This window comes from Lissotriton vulgaris, chromosome 3_1 (genome assembly GCF_964263255.1).
Source record: "Lissotriton vulgaris chromosome 3_1, aLisVul1.2, whole genome shotgun sequence".
Lineage (NCBI taxonomy): Eukaryota > Metazoa > Chordata > Amphibia > Caudata > Salamandridae > Lissotriton > Lissotriton vulgaris.
The window spans coordinates 795,640,355-795,653,652 of NC_141689.1; the positions used below are offsets into that span (position 1 = coordinate 795,640,355).

Consider the following 13,298-nt stretch of genomic DNA (forward strand, 5'->3'; position numbering starts at 1 on the left):
CCATGTCCAATGCCTTTTGTTTGCCCCTGTGGTGGAATAAGATATGGCAGATCAACTCACTGGAGAAATTGTCAGTTTTAGACCACAATAAAGTTTCTAAATACAATAAGATATGGACCCTGTTTGCGACTTGCATTCAGAGAGACAGCACACATTAATGGTCTGACCTTTTTTAACCATCCTTATTAGGAAAGGTAAGAATGGAAATCCCTAGGCTCTGGGTATAACCCATGCTGATGAGCAGTTGAGGTAGCCTAAACAGTGGAGATCTGAGAGTCAGCCTGAGGGACAGAATGATGGGTTCAGTATTCACCCCACACAACACCACAAAATATTGAACTAAACCTGCTTGAAAGTGCCATGGGAATTACTGTGTTGAAAGATCTATATAGAATTGTCAGAAGTCTATTGTTGAAATAAAAGATTCAATATGTTCGAGGCATATGGGCTGCAGATGGTACATTTATGACTAGATCGCCATCTGGTGTTGGGCTCGGATGATTGCACTTGGTTTTCTCTTGGAGAAGTCTTTTGGAGACAGATGACTCCTCCCTTGGGTGCTAGTGCGCATGGGCATCGGCTCCATCCTTAGATTTTACCCCCTCCTCCCCCCATTTTTCATTCTATCTCTTTTTACATTCCACCTTTATATATACCTCCTCGTTTTTGTGGGTCTTAGGTCATTTGATGCAGATTTTCTTCCACAATTCACCTACGATTCACGCAGCAAATACATAAAACAATAAAAGCTCTCAATTGATTGCTATGAGAGTGCAGAATTAATTTCATCATGGTGTACATTATTCAGTTGGCATACTTGAATAGATTTTCAATATACCTCTAAACAAATGGCATTTCTAGAAATGGCAGTTACAGTTGTCAGATTAATAAATTCGCAAACTGAGTAAAAAAATTAAAAGTTAAGCAAAGTGGGTCAAGGATTTACGCTCTGGAACGGTCTCAGCCAAACATGAAAGCAGAACTCAGCCTTCTCCTGTTCTGGAAATGGCTGGAAACTTGATTATTTTGAGATGTGGTTGACTAAAAGGAGTGAAACGATTATGCTAAGCAGTAACAGAAGGACCAATATACACAAATATGGGAGAACCACTCCGTAAACTTTTTATCCAAGAAGAAAATTGGTATTTCATATATATTTCAAAACAATTATACAGGCAGTCGAATTGGAGAATACGTGTTTGTAGTCATAGTGATGTACTTTATAACCCTCCTGTAATGTGACTAACAAACTCAGCCAGCGCTTTTTGTCTTGAAGACAATGTGACTTCTTCAGGGATATTTCCTATTATCCAAAAAGGTATTTTGGTGTTAATTTCTATCCATTTTTTCAGCAGTTTCCTAAATCAAAGGTTTGTTTCCAGGTCCTCTTTGAGGCTTGTGTAAAGGGTCACTGTTTTTCCTCCTATTCCTTCATTTCATACATTAGTTCTTTGTGTTTTCTTTCAACTTCAAGCCGTCTATCATACAGCCTGGAATTTTTCAATTTGTGGTGTGCTAATTTCTGCACAGCTTTCTAAATTGTCTACCAGATGTGGAATTTCGCTCCGAAAGTCGTCGACCTCTTGAAAACGTCACTGTCTGCTTACACCATCTATTCTACGTGCTTGCCACGTCGAGGACCGTGAACTGAATAGATGGTTAATTTATCAAAGCTACACTGCAGTAGATATAGCATATTGTGATAAGTTTCACTATTGTGGATTCTCAAATCTGACAAAATAGTAGTTTTTCAAGCAAAAATAACATTTTGCTTGTGAAATTTCTGAAGTTGTCAATACTTCTAGAACGCTCTTCAAGCCAGTCAAGTATTTGACCCCCCCCCAAACACACACGCACACAACAAGCACTTCTTATTCCTCTTAGGCTTTTTGCAACACACACTAATTTTTCTGTCAAAAGATAGATACAATTAGGGATCTCATTATTGATCAAATATCTGTCCAGTCCGGTTGTGGTCCCCAAATTTCAGGAAAAGCTCACACCCCATTACCTCCTTATTGTTTAAGGCTCTTCCACAGAAAGTTTTGTGGCAATCGATAAAAGGCAATCTTCAGATCCCTGCCATGGCTATGAATATGTAGTAACCAGCCCCTTTACTTAAAGCAAGATTACATCATTGTTCAACCCTTCACTGAAGCAGAGGGTGGTGCCCACTAGCTGGAAATCTGCTCTGTTAAAGCCTCTACTGAAAACATTCACGCTTTTGCATCAGAGCCGAACTATTGCCCTAATTGTGTTGCTAATATTTTCGTGGAATTGCGAGCTATCCTCCATTCTCCGCGAGCAGGTTTTGGAACTGGTCATAGCACAGAGATGGTATATGTCCCAGTGCCAAAGCCAGATCGTGGGCAAGACTGACGCATGTCTGCTTTTAGATCTGCCTACCGCGTTTGATACAATTAACCATACCTTACTGTTATCTCGTCTTGAGGGGTTCGGCTGTGATCATTAGTCATTAGAATTATTTAAATCATTCTTGAAAAATCTGCCCCAGTCTGTGACTCACCTTTTCAGTCTCAGGCCAAAACCATCAGATATGGTGTCCTTTAATGCTCCGTTCTAAACCACGTTTTGTATAAATTTATGTGGCACCATTAGCAAAATGACTTACAGACAGTGGAGCCGACTTTTCTATGTACGTAGATAATATGCAGATCTACGCTTATTAGTTCTAAGTAATCTCTTGAGACTCTGTCCTTACACAAAGCTCTATCACATCAGCCCCCACGTCTCCTCAGAAAATCAGGTTATAATTCCCTCTTTATAATCTGGCTCACTTACAGATAAGAAACGTACATCTGCACATGTGGGTAGAGCTCCAGCCAGAATGCATTTATTGTACCAAATGCTTTGAAGAGGCTTCACAGTGGCATGCTTGAACTCTGTTACTGAAGCGTTTTAACCATCAACAACCTTCTACCTGATTTTATCCCAGGGTCTCATATGACTGTTAATATAGGAGTACTCTGTTAATGTATTAAACTAGACACAACTGCAGTGTAGACTTACTGTATAAGCTTTTGTGAACTTATGAAACTCCTCTAACCTCCTCGGAAAATCGATACATTTGTTTGTATTATTTGGCTCACGCCCTCACCAACACCAGAAACCATTTTTACTTTTAAATACTGGGTTGAGCAAGTGGTGTAATTTGTTCTAGTGTTTGACTGACTTAATAGCCTCAAGAAGTAAAATTTGCATTTGTAGTCGAGTTGTCTTGCATTCGTTTAACTACAAAAGCGGGTGTAATATGCCCTCTGTGTACTGTTTTGGTCAAATTAAACAGATAGCTATAGACCATGTACATATATTATTCTTTGAAGTTTTAATATTCCATGACTGGTGGTCATGCTTGCACTTCTTAACAAGGCAATGACGTGGCATTGTTCCAACATGTTTAATTATGTACAAATCACATGAAATAATTGTATTGTTACAGACACTCAGTATGTGTAAATATATTACATTTTATAATATATTTTATTTTGTGATAGGGTGTAGCAGATAATCCCATGGTAAAGTCTGTCTTCGATAAAACCAAACACTCTGTAGAGACGATGATAACCACGTTGGATCCAGGGATGGCGCCATACATAAGTAAGTGCACAGATTAAAATACTGTATCAAAAGTCAAGTACTGAATATTCAAATTGAATATGTAAAAATAGTGAAGAAATAAAGTCCTAAAATATGGCATTGTCAACATCATAAAGGCTTGCAACTCAACCATTTATTGTAACTTTAGCAATTTAAAACCATTGCTCTGAAATTACTTTTGGCTCTACATCATGGATTTCATGCTCCATTCAAGTAGGACTACAACGTGGTCTGTGAGATCAAATTATTTGTTGCAAGAATGTGCATGAAGCAGTGGGCAGAATGTACCCTTTAGTTTTTAGGTCTCGGACGTTTGCAGCGCGCATGCGCTGCTCTCGCCATATCGAGGGCCTTTTGGAATCTATACAATTCCGATGTGTGCGCGGAAGGCAGAAGATGTGCACGCGCAGAGTGGAGGGTTCAATAGCGGTGTTACACTAAGCACTATTTTTGGGGGACTTATTTTTGGGAAGAAAGCACAGCGTTTCTTGGGGATTACACGTGATATCCGCCTGCGCGCCTTTCGTGACGCGCAATATTTTATTTTTTCTTCTGTGTCCAGAGATTCACTCTGTCAGGAGCTAGGGCTGCCTTTCTACCCATTACCACCACGTCCACCGTCACCACCACGTCCACCGTCACCACAACGTCCACCGTCACCACAACGTCCGTCACCACCACGTCCATCACTACCAAGTCCACCATCATATCCACCACGTCTACCACCACATTCACCACGTCTACCACCACATTCACCACGTCTACCACCACATTCACCACGTCTACCACCACATTCACCACGTCTACCACCACATTCACCACGTCTACCACCACATTCACCACATCTACCACCACATTCACCACGTCTACCACCACATCCACCACGTCTACCACCACAACGTCCACCACCACGTCCACCACCACGTCCACCACCACGTCCACCTCCACGTCCACCATCACCACCTCCACCACCTCCACCTCCACCACCTCCACGTCCACCATCACCACCACGTCCACCATCACCACGTCCACCATCACCACCACGTCCACCATCACCACCACGTCCACCATCACCACCACGTCCACCATCACCACCACGTCCACCATCACCACCACGTCCACCACCACGTCCACCATCACCACCACGTCCACCATCACGTCCACCATCACCACCACGTCCACCATCACCACCACGTCCACCATCACCACCACGTCCTCCACCACCACGTCCACCACCAACACGTCCACCATCACATCGTCCACCACCACATCGTCCACCACGTCCACTTCCACCACCACGTCCACCATGTCCTGCACCACACGTCCTCCACCACCATGCCCACTTCCACCACCACCATGCCCACTTCCACCACCACCATGTCCACCACCACCACTACACCAGGTCCACCACCACCACACCACACCACGTCTACCACCACCACACCACGTCCACCACAGTCACGGCCGCCACGTCCTCCTCCACCGCCACCACGTTCACCACCACGTCATCCACGCCCACCACGTCCACCGCCACCACGTCCACCTCCACATCCACCACCACCACGTCGTCCATCACCACCACGTCCACCACATGTGACAGGTTAAGTGTCACTGGAGGGCAGGGGTAATAGGAGTGTCAACCCTGGCTGTACATGGGACATTTAAGGATGCATTGGGTGCGAGGAGACTGGAATAGGGGCTAGAAGTATTACACCAGACCCTAGATACATTTTGAAGAGTTACAATGTCACAGGGGCTCCTTTAAAAGCACTCGCAGCATCTCTACCTCACAGTGGCATACCTGCACGAGCCACTCACTCAAAACAAGCATTGGCATAGCCAATAGGTCTCGCCTTAAGGGCCGTATAATTGTTTAGCCATGTAACACTTGATGTTGTTACACCAAGGATATTGTGGTGGATAACTAAACACTTATACTTATTAGGTCCCAAAGGCGAGACCTATTCGCTATGCCAATGCTTGTTCTTATTGTGATGTCCGTAGTACATTTGGAATAATTTCTAATTGGTAATAACTTTATAAAATAGTTTCTTCTGGCTAATATATCCAGTACATCAAAAATTTGTGCATCACCCATGCAATGCAATAAATGTATTGTGCTTGTCAAAAAGGCAGTTAAGTGAAATATGACTGCTATTGTCTCGTTTAGTTAAAAAAGTTAATAACTACTGTTTTGCCATTTACAAATAATAGCAGAGTTATTTGGTATAAAATAAACGTGTTTTAGAACAGCCATTGAATGTTTAACTATATAAAAAGAAACACCTCTCTTTCCCAAAGGTGCTTCGAGTTCTTAACAGTTTGACTTTGCGTCTTCCAACAGTGTCTGAGCCCCTTTTCAATCAAGTAGCAGGATCAGAAATTTGGATGGGCAGTTTTTACATTCAGGTAGAAGACACACATCGCCTACCTCCTGTGTGCCCTAGCCATGCCATTTTTAGCACCTGTCCACAATGCCCTTTGTTGAGACAAAAGCCCTCTGTTTATCTTTGAAAAGCTGTTCCACCCTGGCCTTGTACCCATTCTGTGCAGCCTTGTGTATTTTTCACTCGGTGAGCTCGACTTGGTGGCACAAGAATTAGGCTCCGTTGTCTAGTGAACCCCTCTTTGAGGTTGATACGGTGTTTATAGTCACTCCTCCAGGCTATTTGCAGACTAACCATGCTGGCGATGTAATCTGTAATCTAGGGGCAAGCCTTTTTACCTGTAGTTTTGCACGGGGATTGCCTACTGGCTCACCCTCTGGAAGGTAAGTGCAATTCCTTGCAAGTGGAATGCTTTGCTGTTATGATATCTGGGATGTGTGTAATGTTTCTAAGCGTTATCTTGAGAGTTAGCTTGTTGTTCCCTGTGTCACTTGACTAGTGGATGTTAGGGTTTCTGTGTGTGCATAGTTGTTTTTCGGTCTGGAAAAGTCCTGATGAAGGCACATCTCCCAGTCCCAACACGAGGTAGAACCTAGTGGATGAGGAACGTAGCCAATGTCGTCCTTAGAGATTTTGTGCTGTAGCCGTCCCTGAAATTGCAGAGATTTTGTGCTGTAGCCGTCCCTGAAATTGCAGATCTGTTGCTGCCATAGTGAAATCCACTTTTCCACTTTCTAAATTTATGACCAGCATGCCTGCCATGTTCTTCCAGTCTGCACTCAGCTTATATCTTCCTGGGCCAGTTGAAACTGATCCCAGGGGAGACAAAAGAGCTGCATGACATCGATGTTCATCTCTTTTTAGGTCTCGGTTAGTAATGCGCTGAAAGCGAGTTCTCGCCAGAGAACTATAGTTGGCGTCTCAGCAGTCTGAGAACGCCAAAGCGAGACAAGACCTGGCCGCGCGCAGCGTTTCCCCATAGGATAACGTTGTGCGCGCGGCCAGTTCTTGTCTCCACAGCATGCCAATGCAGACCGGATTGCGTCGCGCGCCTCTCTGGAATGCAGGGGGAGGCAAGCGAGGCCCATGTGCCTGGCTTGAAGTATGGCCCCTGCTGGCACCCTTACTAAATGCTTTCGAGCTCTGCGGGTCTCTGTGATGTCATATCATGCACGAGGACCATACCGGGACTTGTATTTATTAATGTTTATATTTATGATGCGTGCCTCTGACGCCTTCCTACACGGAGTCCAGAACGGCAGCGGGGGAATATCCGCTTCAAAAGACAGGGCTCTTGCGATGCCAGGCCTCGAGGCACTTTAAAATGCATCCTCACCTGAAGCCAGTTTGGGGAATGGAAATGTTAGGGGGGTGCGTTTGGAGGGAGGGGGCGAACGGGAGCAGCCTGAGTAACAAACGCACTGCCGCATTCAGTACACGCTGCAGCTGAGAGGCAGTGCTTACCGGAAGTCCAAGACCAAGGCAGAAAGACGAAGACTGTGTGTGCCATGTAAAGTTTAAGGCCGGGACATCCAATGTACTGTTACTCTATTGACCGAGGAAACAGGACGCACTCCGCGCTGCAGTGGGGTGGCACGCTGACATCTACATCGAAGACGTTACACAAATCCGGGGCACTCCTCCTAGAGGATGAAAAGCTGCGTTGGCACCACCTCAACACGAACTTTCGCTCCTGCAGGTCACACTCCGGCATCGTTGCAACAGGAGCTCAACCTACCAAACTGCCGTACTGTGACTGCGGGCTGAGGCAGTCCGGTTGCACGATCTGTGCAGCGGGCCTGTATAGGCCCTGAATGTCAAACCGGCTGCCCAATAGCCACAGGAGACCCTGCTCTATACGCGCCCCCTGACCCCCGTAGCCGTACATATGAATGGAAAGGTGTCAGGCAGATCTGTGCGGTGCTACAGTGCCGCTTAAGAGGTCCCCGGAAGAGTGGTTGTCAGTGGTGCAGCAGGTGCAATACACGGACACCACCACTGCCATGCACACACAGACACCACCACTGCCATGCACACACAGACACCACCACTGCCATGCACACACAGATACCACCACTGCCATGCACACACAGACACCACCACTGCCATGCACACACAGAAACAACCACTGCCATGCACACACAGACACCACCACTGCCATACACACACGGGCACCACCACTGCCATGCACACACTAACACCACCACTGCCATGCACACACGAACACCACCACTGCCATGCACACACGAACACCACCACTGCCATGCACACACGGACACCACCACTGCCATGCACACATGGACACCACCACTGCCATGCACACACGGACACCACCACTGCCAGGAAACACACGGACACCACCACTGCCATGCACACACGGACACCACCACTGCCATGCACATACAGAAACCACCACTGCCATACACACACGGAAACCACCACTGCCAGGAAACACACGGACACCACCACTGCCATGCACACACGGACACCACCACTGCCATGCACACACGGAAACCACCACTGCCATGCACACACGGACACCACCACTGCCATGCACACACGGAAACCACCACTGCCATGCACACACGGACACCACCACTGCCATGCACACACGGACACCACCACTGCCATGCACACACGGACACCACCACTGCCATGCACACACGGACACCACCACTGCCATGCACACACGGACACCACCACTGCCATGCACACACAGACACCACCACTGCCATGCACACACGGACACCACCACTGCCATGCCAATGTTTATATACCAATTGCAACAAAAAAAAAAAGTTAATGCAAAGCATTGTCATTTGCAATGCCAGTAACTCAAACTTTAATGCTGCGAGACCTATTGCATTGCAAATGCTTGTTTTATTTTTTTATAGCGGTACCCAGGAATTAAAAAAACTGCAACAATTTTGATTGGCAAGACCTTGTCTCCGAGGAGGGCAAGTAACGGTCAGGTCAGGTGGTGTTCAGTTCACTGATTGACCTGATATCCGAGGAGGACCTGCATGCCAATGCAGGAGGGGGAAGTTGAAATAACCACCAGTGGAAATGCTGCTTTCTCGCCACTTCGCCGACTAGGGGTTAAGACTGGGAGAAGAACTGCATGCATGTAAGAAGAGCTGGACTGCTTCCTCTAAAAGGACTTGCGTCACCTGCATTAAAGGGCCAGAGCGGAGAACTTCTTGACGAACCAACTGCCCAGGAGTCATGAGGTTGCCGTAGTCAGCTGCGTAGAAGAAGCAACACTGAACCCTGAGCACAACACCTGGGTCATGGAGAGACTTCATGGCCTACAACCGGTGATAAGGGCTTCAGGCTGCTGATCTAAGGTTTCGGGAGCTCTCAATGTTGGCTGATTTTTGGCCTGGGTTCTCATCTGGTTGACTGGAAGATCACATTTCTTTAACCATTGGAATTATCTTCCTTGCCTTTGTGGGTGTGGAAAGATCATGGGTGTACAATTCTGATCATTGACCCAGACTATTCCAGCAGTCCACTGATCACAGGCCATTGTAGGTGCCCGATGCCCATAGTTGCCTTGCCACTAGACAATCTTTAGCATGCCTGGTGAGTTCTGAGATACAGGCTCTACCCCTACCATCATCTAATGGGATTCATGGATGAAATAGTCATCCTAACATGTGACTTCACCCCCCCCCCCCCGCCCCCGAGTAGCCCGGTGGCTACTAAACTTGGACTTCAGTTATTGCACACACTGACTTCATTGGTGATTGCATAATTGATCATCTCCTTTGGCAACCACTCTGGCATCCCAAGTAAGCATTTTTTCTTACCTAAAAGGGTAGGCTCCTCTGTTATTGGTTGGTGAATTCTTGAGCATCTTTGGCCATTATTACAGCACCTGAGCAAAGTGGCCTCTGACCCTGGAATTCTGATCTGACAAAGTCAGTTTCTTCATCTTATTGGGCAATTGATGCTAATGCAATCTGGAAAATGAGCAGAAGCACTCCGATATCTAGGCCGGACTCATCGCAAATGCCCCGTTTCCTCCAGATTGGATGTACTCCCCTGAGGTACACCACAGGAATTACAGTGAAGTGGATGTGCTCAGCGGAGCTTTAAGACATTTCTATGAAAGAAGCCTAATGTGTGGTAAGGCCATTAAAATACACTTCTGCTAACCTTGCAAATTGACCACCAATGCAGGATCCAATAACTTTTCCTGCTATCCGACGTTACTGCTGATACGTCACTCGATGCATACAATGATACTGATGAATCGTGGAAAGCAGGCTTCTCCAACGAGTAGCTTGTGAGCTACCAGTATCTCGCCAGCTACCTGTAAGTAGGTGTTCTTTGTGCAGCTCAGCCCACTACTTAAGAAGCTTTTGTTTGGTTGAATTGACATATGTACATCAACATTGAAAAGTGTGTATTTAAGATGAAAATTTGCATATTTGCAGTTATTGAAAGCTGATTTTTGGAGAAAACGAAATTATAATATTTATTTGATTGAAAAATCATGCAGTGTGGGGGAGACTTATTACTAAGGTTTTTACCTTTTTTTATGTTACTTCTGGCAACCATGCCTGATGCTCTGAGGTGATCCTTCTAGTAATCTTGCATATAGTGCCCACTAAGGTAATATTGTCTGATGTGGTCACTATTACAGCACTTATAGTATTAGTAGCTCCGGATGATTTTCAGTGAACATAAGCAGTTCTTATTACAGAAAGGTTTGGAGCACTCTGGTGTAAAGCTATGCTGCCTAAAATGAAACTGTGGGGAGTTATGGACGAGGCGAACTTCTTCAGTCAATTAAACCAGTGTTGTTACTTGTAAATCGCATTATGCTTTAATGTGTAGGCTTAATTTAAGTCAGAGCATTGCAAGCACAAATGAAAGTGTTCACCCAACACTGATGGTGCACTGCATGTGCTTCTGGACTTGTTTGTGCAAGTGTGAGAACACTACTTCCTCTAACAGAGGAGCCCAACAAAAGCGCTCCAGCAAGAGGATGCCTTTAGGAATTAGGACAGTATCAGTATTAAGCATTAAATAGTTGAAGCCAGCCTCCTAAAATCCAATAGACTGTTAATTAAATACAAAGTTGCACGAGCCTCCAATCTCTCAATTTAGACATTGAGACAAACTCAATAGCACCACTGGTTATATAGTTCTCACTAGACATATACAGCATATCAAATATTGTCCCAAATGTAAATCTGTTTGGTTGATATAAAGAAGTGTGCTCTTCACAGTAAACACAAGCCGTCCCTGACCATCCACTCTAAGCAAATTAGTGATTAAAATGATTGTGGATTCAAGGGAGAAGGAAATCAAAGACAACAAAGAAGTCAAGACAGGAAATAAATCAGATACTCCAATGCCTGACTCGCTGGTTAATGGAAAATGGAATCAAAAATTGAACAGGTATTTATTCTTACTGATGCTTTCCTTTGTGCATTACCTTACCCAAAGCACTAAAACGAACACTGACCTTTTGCAATGTAATGGCTTTTGAGACCTGTCAACAAGAATATCTGAATCTGAATCAAGGATTAGCCCATGGTGAGAAGTACATTTTGCAGAAATATTACAGCTAACCAAGAAAGGTGAAGCTTTCTAAAAAGACGTTAGAAATCTCAAAAACAGAAATTTTAGAGAGTGTCTTTGGTCTTTCTCAGAGTGTGGAAAAAGAGGCGACATCCTGCTCAACCTTCCTGGAAATGTGGATCTCACGAGTTCTGAGAAAAACCTTTGTCAAATACTTTGTTTAGAGAGCGTGGACATAATCCCATCAAGCCTAGTAGCTACAATGAAACCACCTAGACCTCTGCTATTCAGACCCCTAGGGTATCAGCATAAAGAGACAAAACAGTGTCTAATGAAGAAACTGCAATCTGTTTTATGGAAAGGTGTCGGTATCGAAATTGTTATTGCACAGGACTACGCAAAAGTCACTGTGATCCGAAGAAAAGGCTTTCTATTTCAAACCAAAACTCCTAAGTGGGACCCTGTAGACAGAAAATAACTCAGAAAAGGAATACCATCTTCTTCATTAAGCCTGTGGGCCTTCACCTCTAACTTATCACAAACAGAGATGGACCATTAAGTGACAAAAGGTGTGGGAAGACTCCACATTGTACTATCAGTTGCCTCTATACCTTTTCCTTCTAGGTGCTCGTTCTGTTAGTTCAGCTTTGGTGTTTATTTTGAGACCTGTCTCATAAGGCTGCCTGATGGTAATAAGGTAATTTCTTAACCTGCTCTACTCATTATATATAAAGCGTTTTGTCAGACGTATTTTCAGTACTTACTCGGTTAATAAGGTGTGAGTACCTAATTTTCTACTTCAGCTTACTCTCATGCTCCTAACAAAATTCGCCAAAATGTCAGGGGTAGCAGAAGTGACATTGCATACCCTTTGACCTTAATGACATCACAGGAAGTCTCATCATATTACCCCTGACTTATTCCAGAAGGTGTGTTACATGACCTGACCCATCAATTGAGGATTTGCGTTTGATAGTATCCCAAAGTAACACAAATTTGCGTTGTGTGCTGTTTTGCGTTTTTTTTTCTCACGGGGACGTTCCAAGGGTGGCGCATTGGTTTTGATCCCTGTCAACGAACATTGGCAGAAAGGAATTTGCGCTATAATATTATGCCTCCTTGTGATGTACGTAATGGGGAGAAATGTTTTAATTTCTCCTCGTTTTCCCAACCTTGCATGTGAGCTGCATTATGCAGCACACACATAGTGGGAAAAGCCTTAGAACATAGTTTTTGTACTGGAAGGAACCCTTTCTAGTGCAAAACCCAAGCTTCAGAGAACATACATAACCTTGTACTATGGGCCAAGGGTGTGATCATTGGCACATGGAAGCCAAAAGTGTGCCAGCACAAGGGAAAATTTTAGGTCGAGTAATTTATTACTCGAAACTATTGTGTTGAAACTAACTCTTAAAACCAAGGGCTTTGGGAGACGGATAACGCACAGTGCATGTGCCCGTGCACACGCTTTTCTCCCGAGCCTCGGCATCACACTTCAAAGGAATTCCTTCCGATCCTTATCTCCTCAGGCACTTCGCGTCTACGTTTGTCTCCCAGGCTCCTCACAGTGCCATATGTCGTCAGGGCATCACACTTCTAACGTGAACGACCGTCTGCTCCTTGGAATACTGGCATGGTTGCCCAGTGCTGCCTGATCTTCTTCAAAGGCAGCTTGTAACCCGAGCTGCCCTCTGCCTTTGCATTCTGAACTCTTTCTTGGATTTCACACACAGTCCATAGCGCTTCCTTCTACCTTTC

At 45.0% G+C, this 13,298-nt stretch overlaps 1 protein-coding gene across 2 annotated transcripts in view; it reads left to right on the top strand.

Annotated features, from left to right (window-relative positions):
- PRRC1 (proline rich coiled-coil 1) overlaps positions 1-13,298 on the top strand; it is a 194,243-nt gene that overhangs the window by 90,786 nt on the left and 90,159 nt on the right. For both annotated transcript variants that reach the window (XM_086961114.1, XM_086961115.1), the window contains exon 5: positions 3,516-3,618. In XM_086961114.1, coding sequence (XP_086817240.1) covers positions 3,516-3,618 — 103 coding nt within the window. The remainder of the gene's footprint in view (positions 1-3,515; positions 3,619-13,298) is intronic.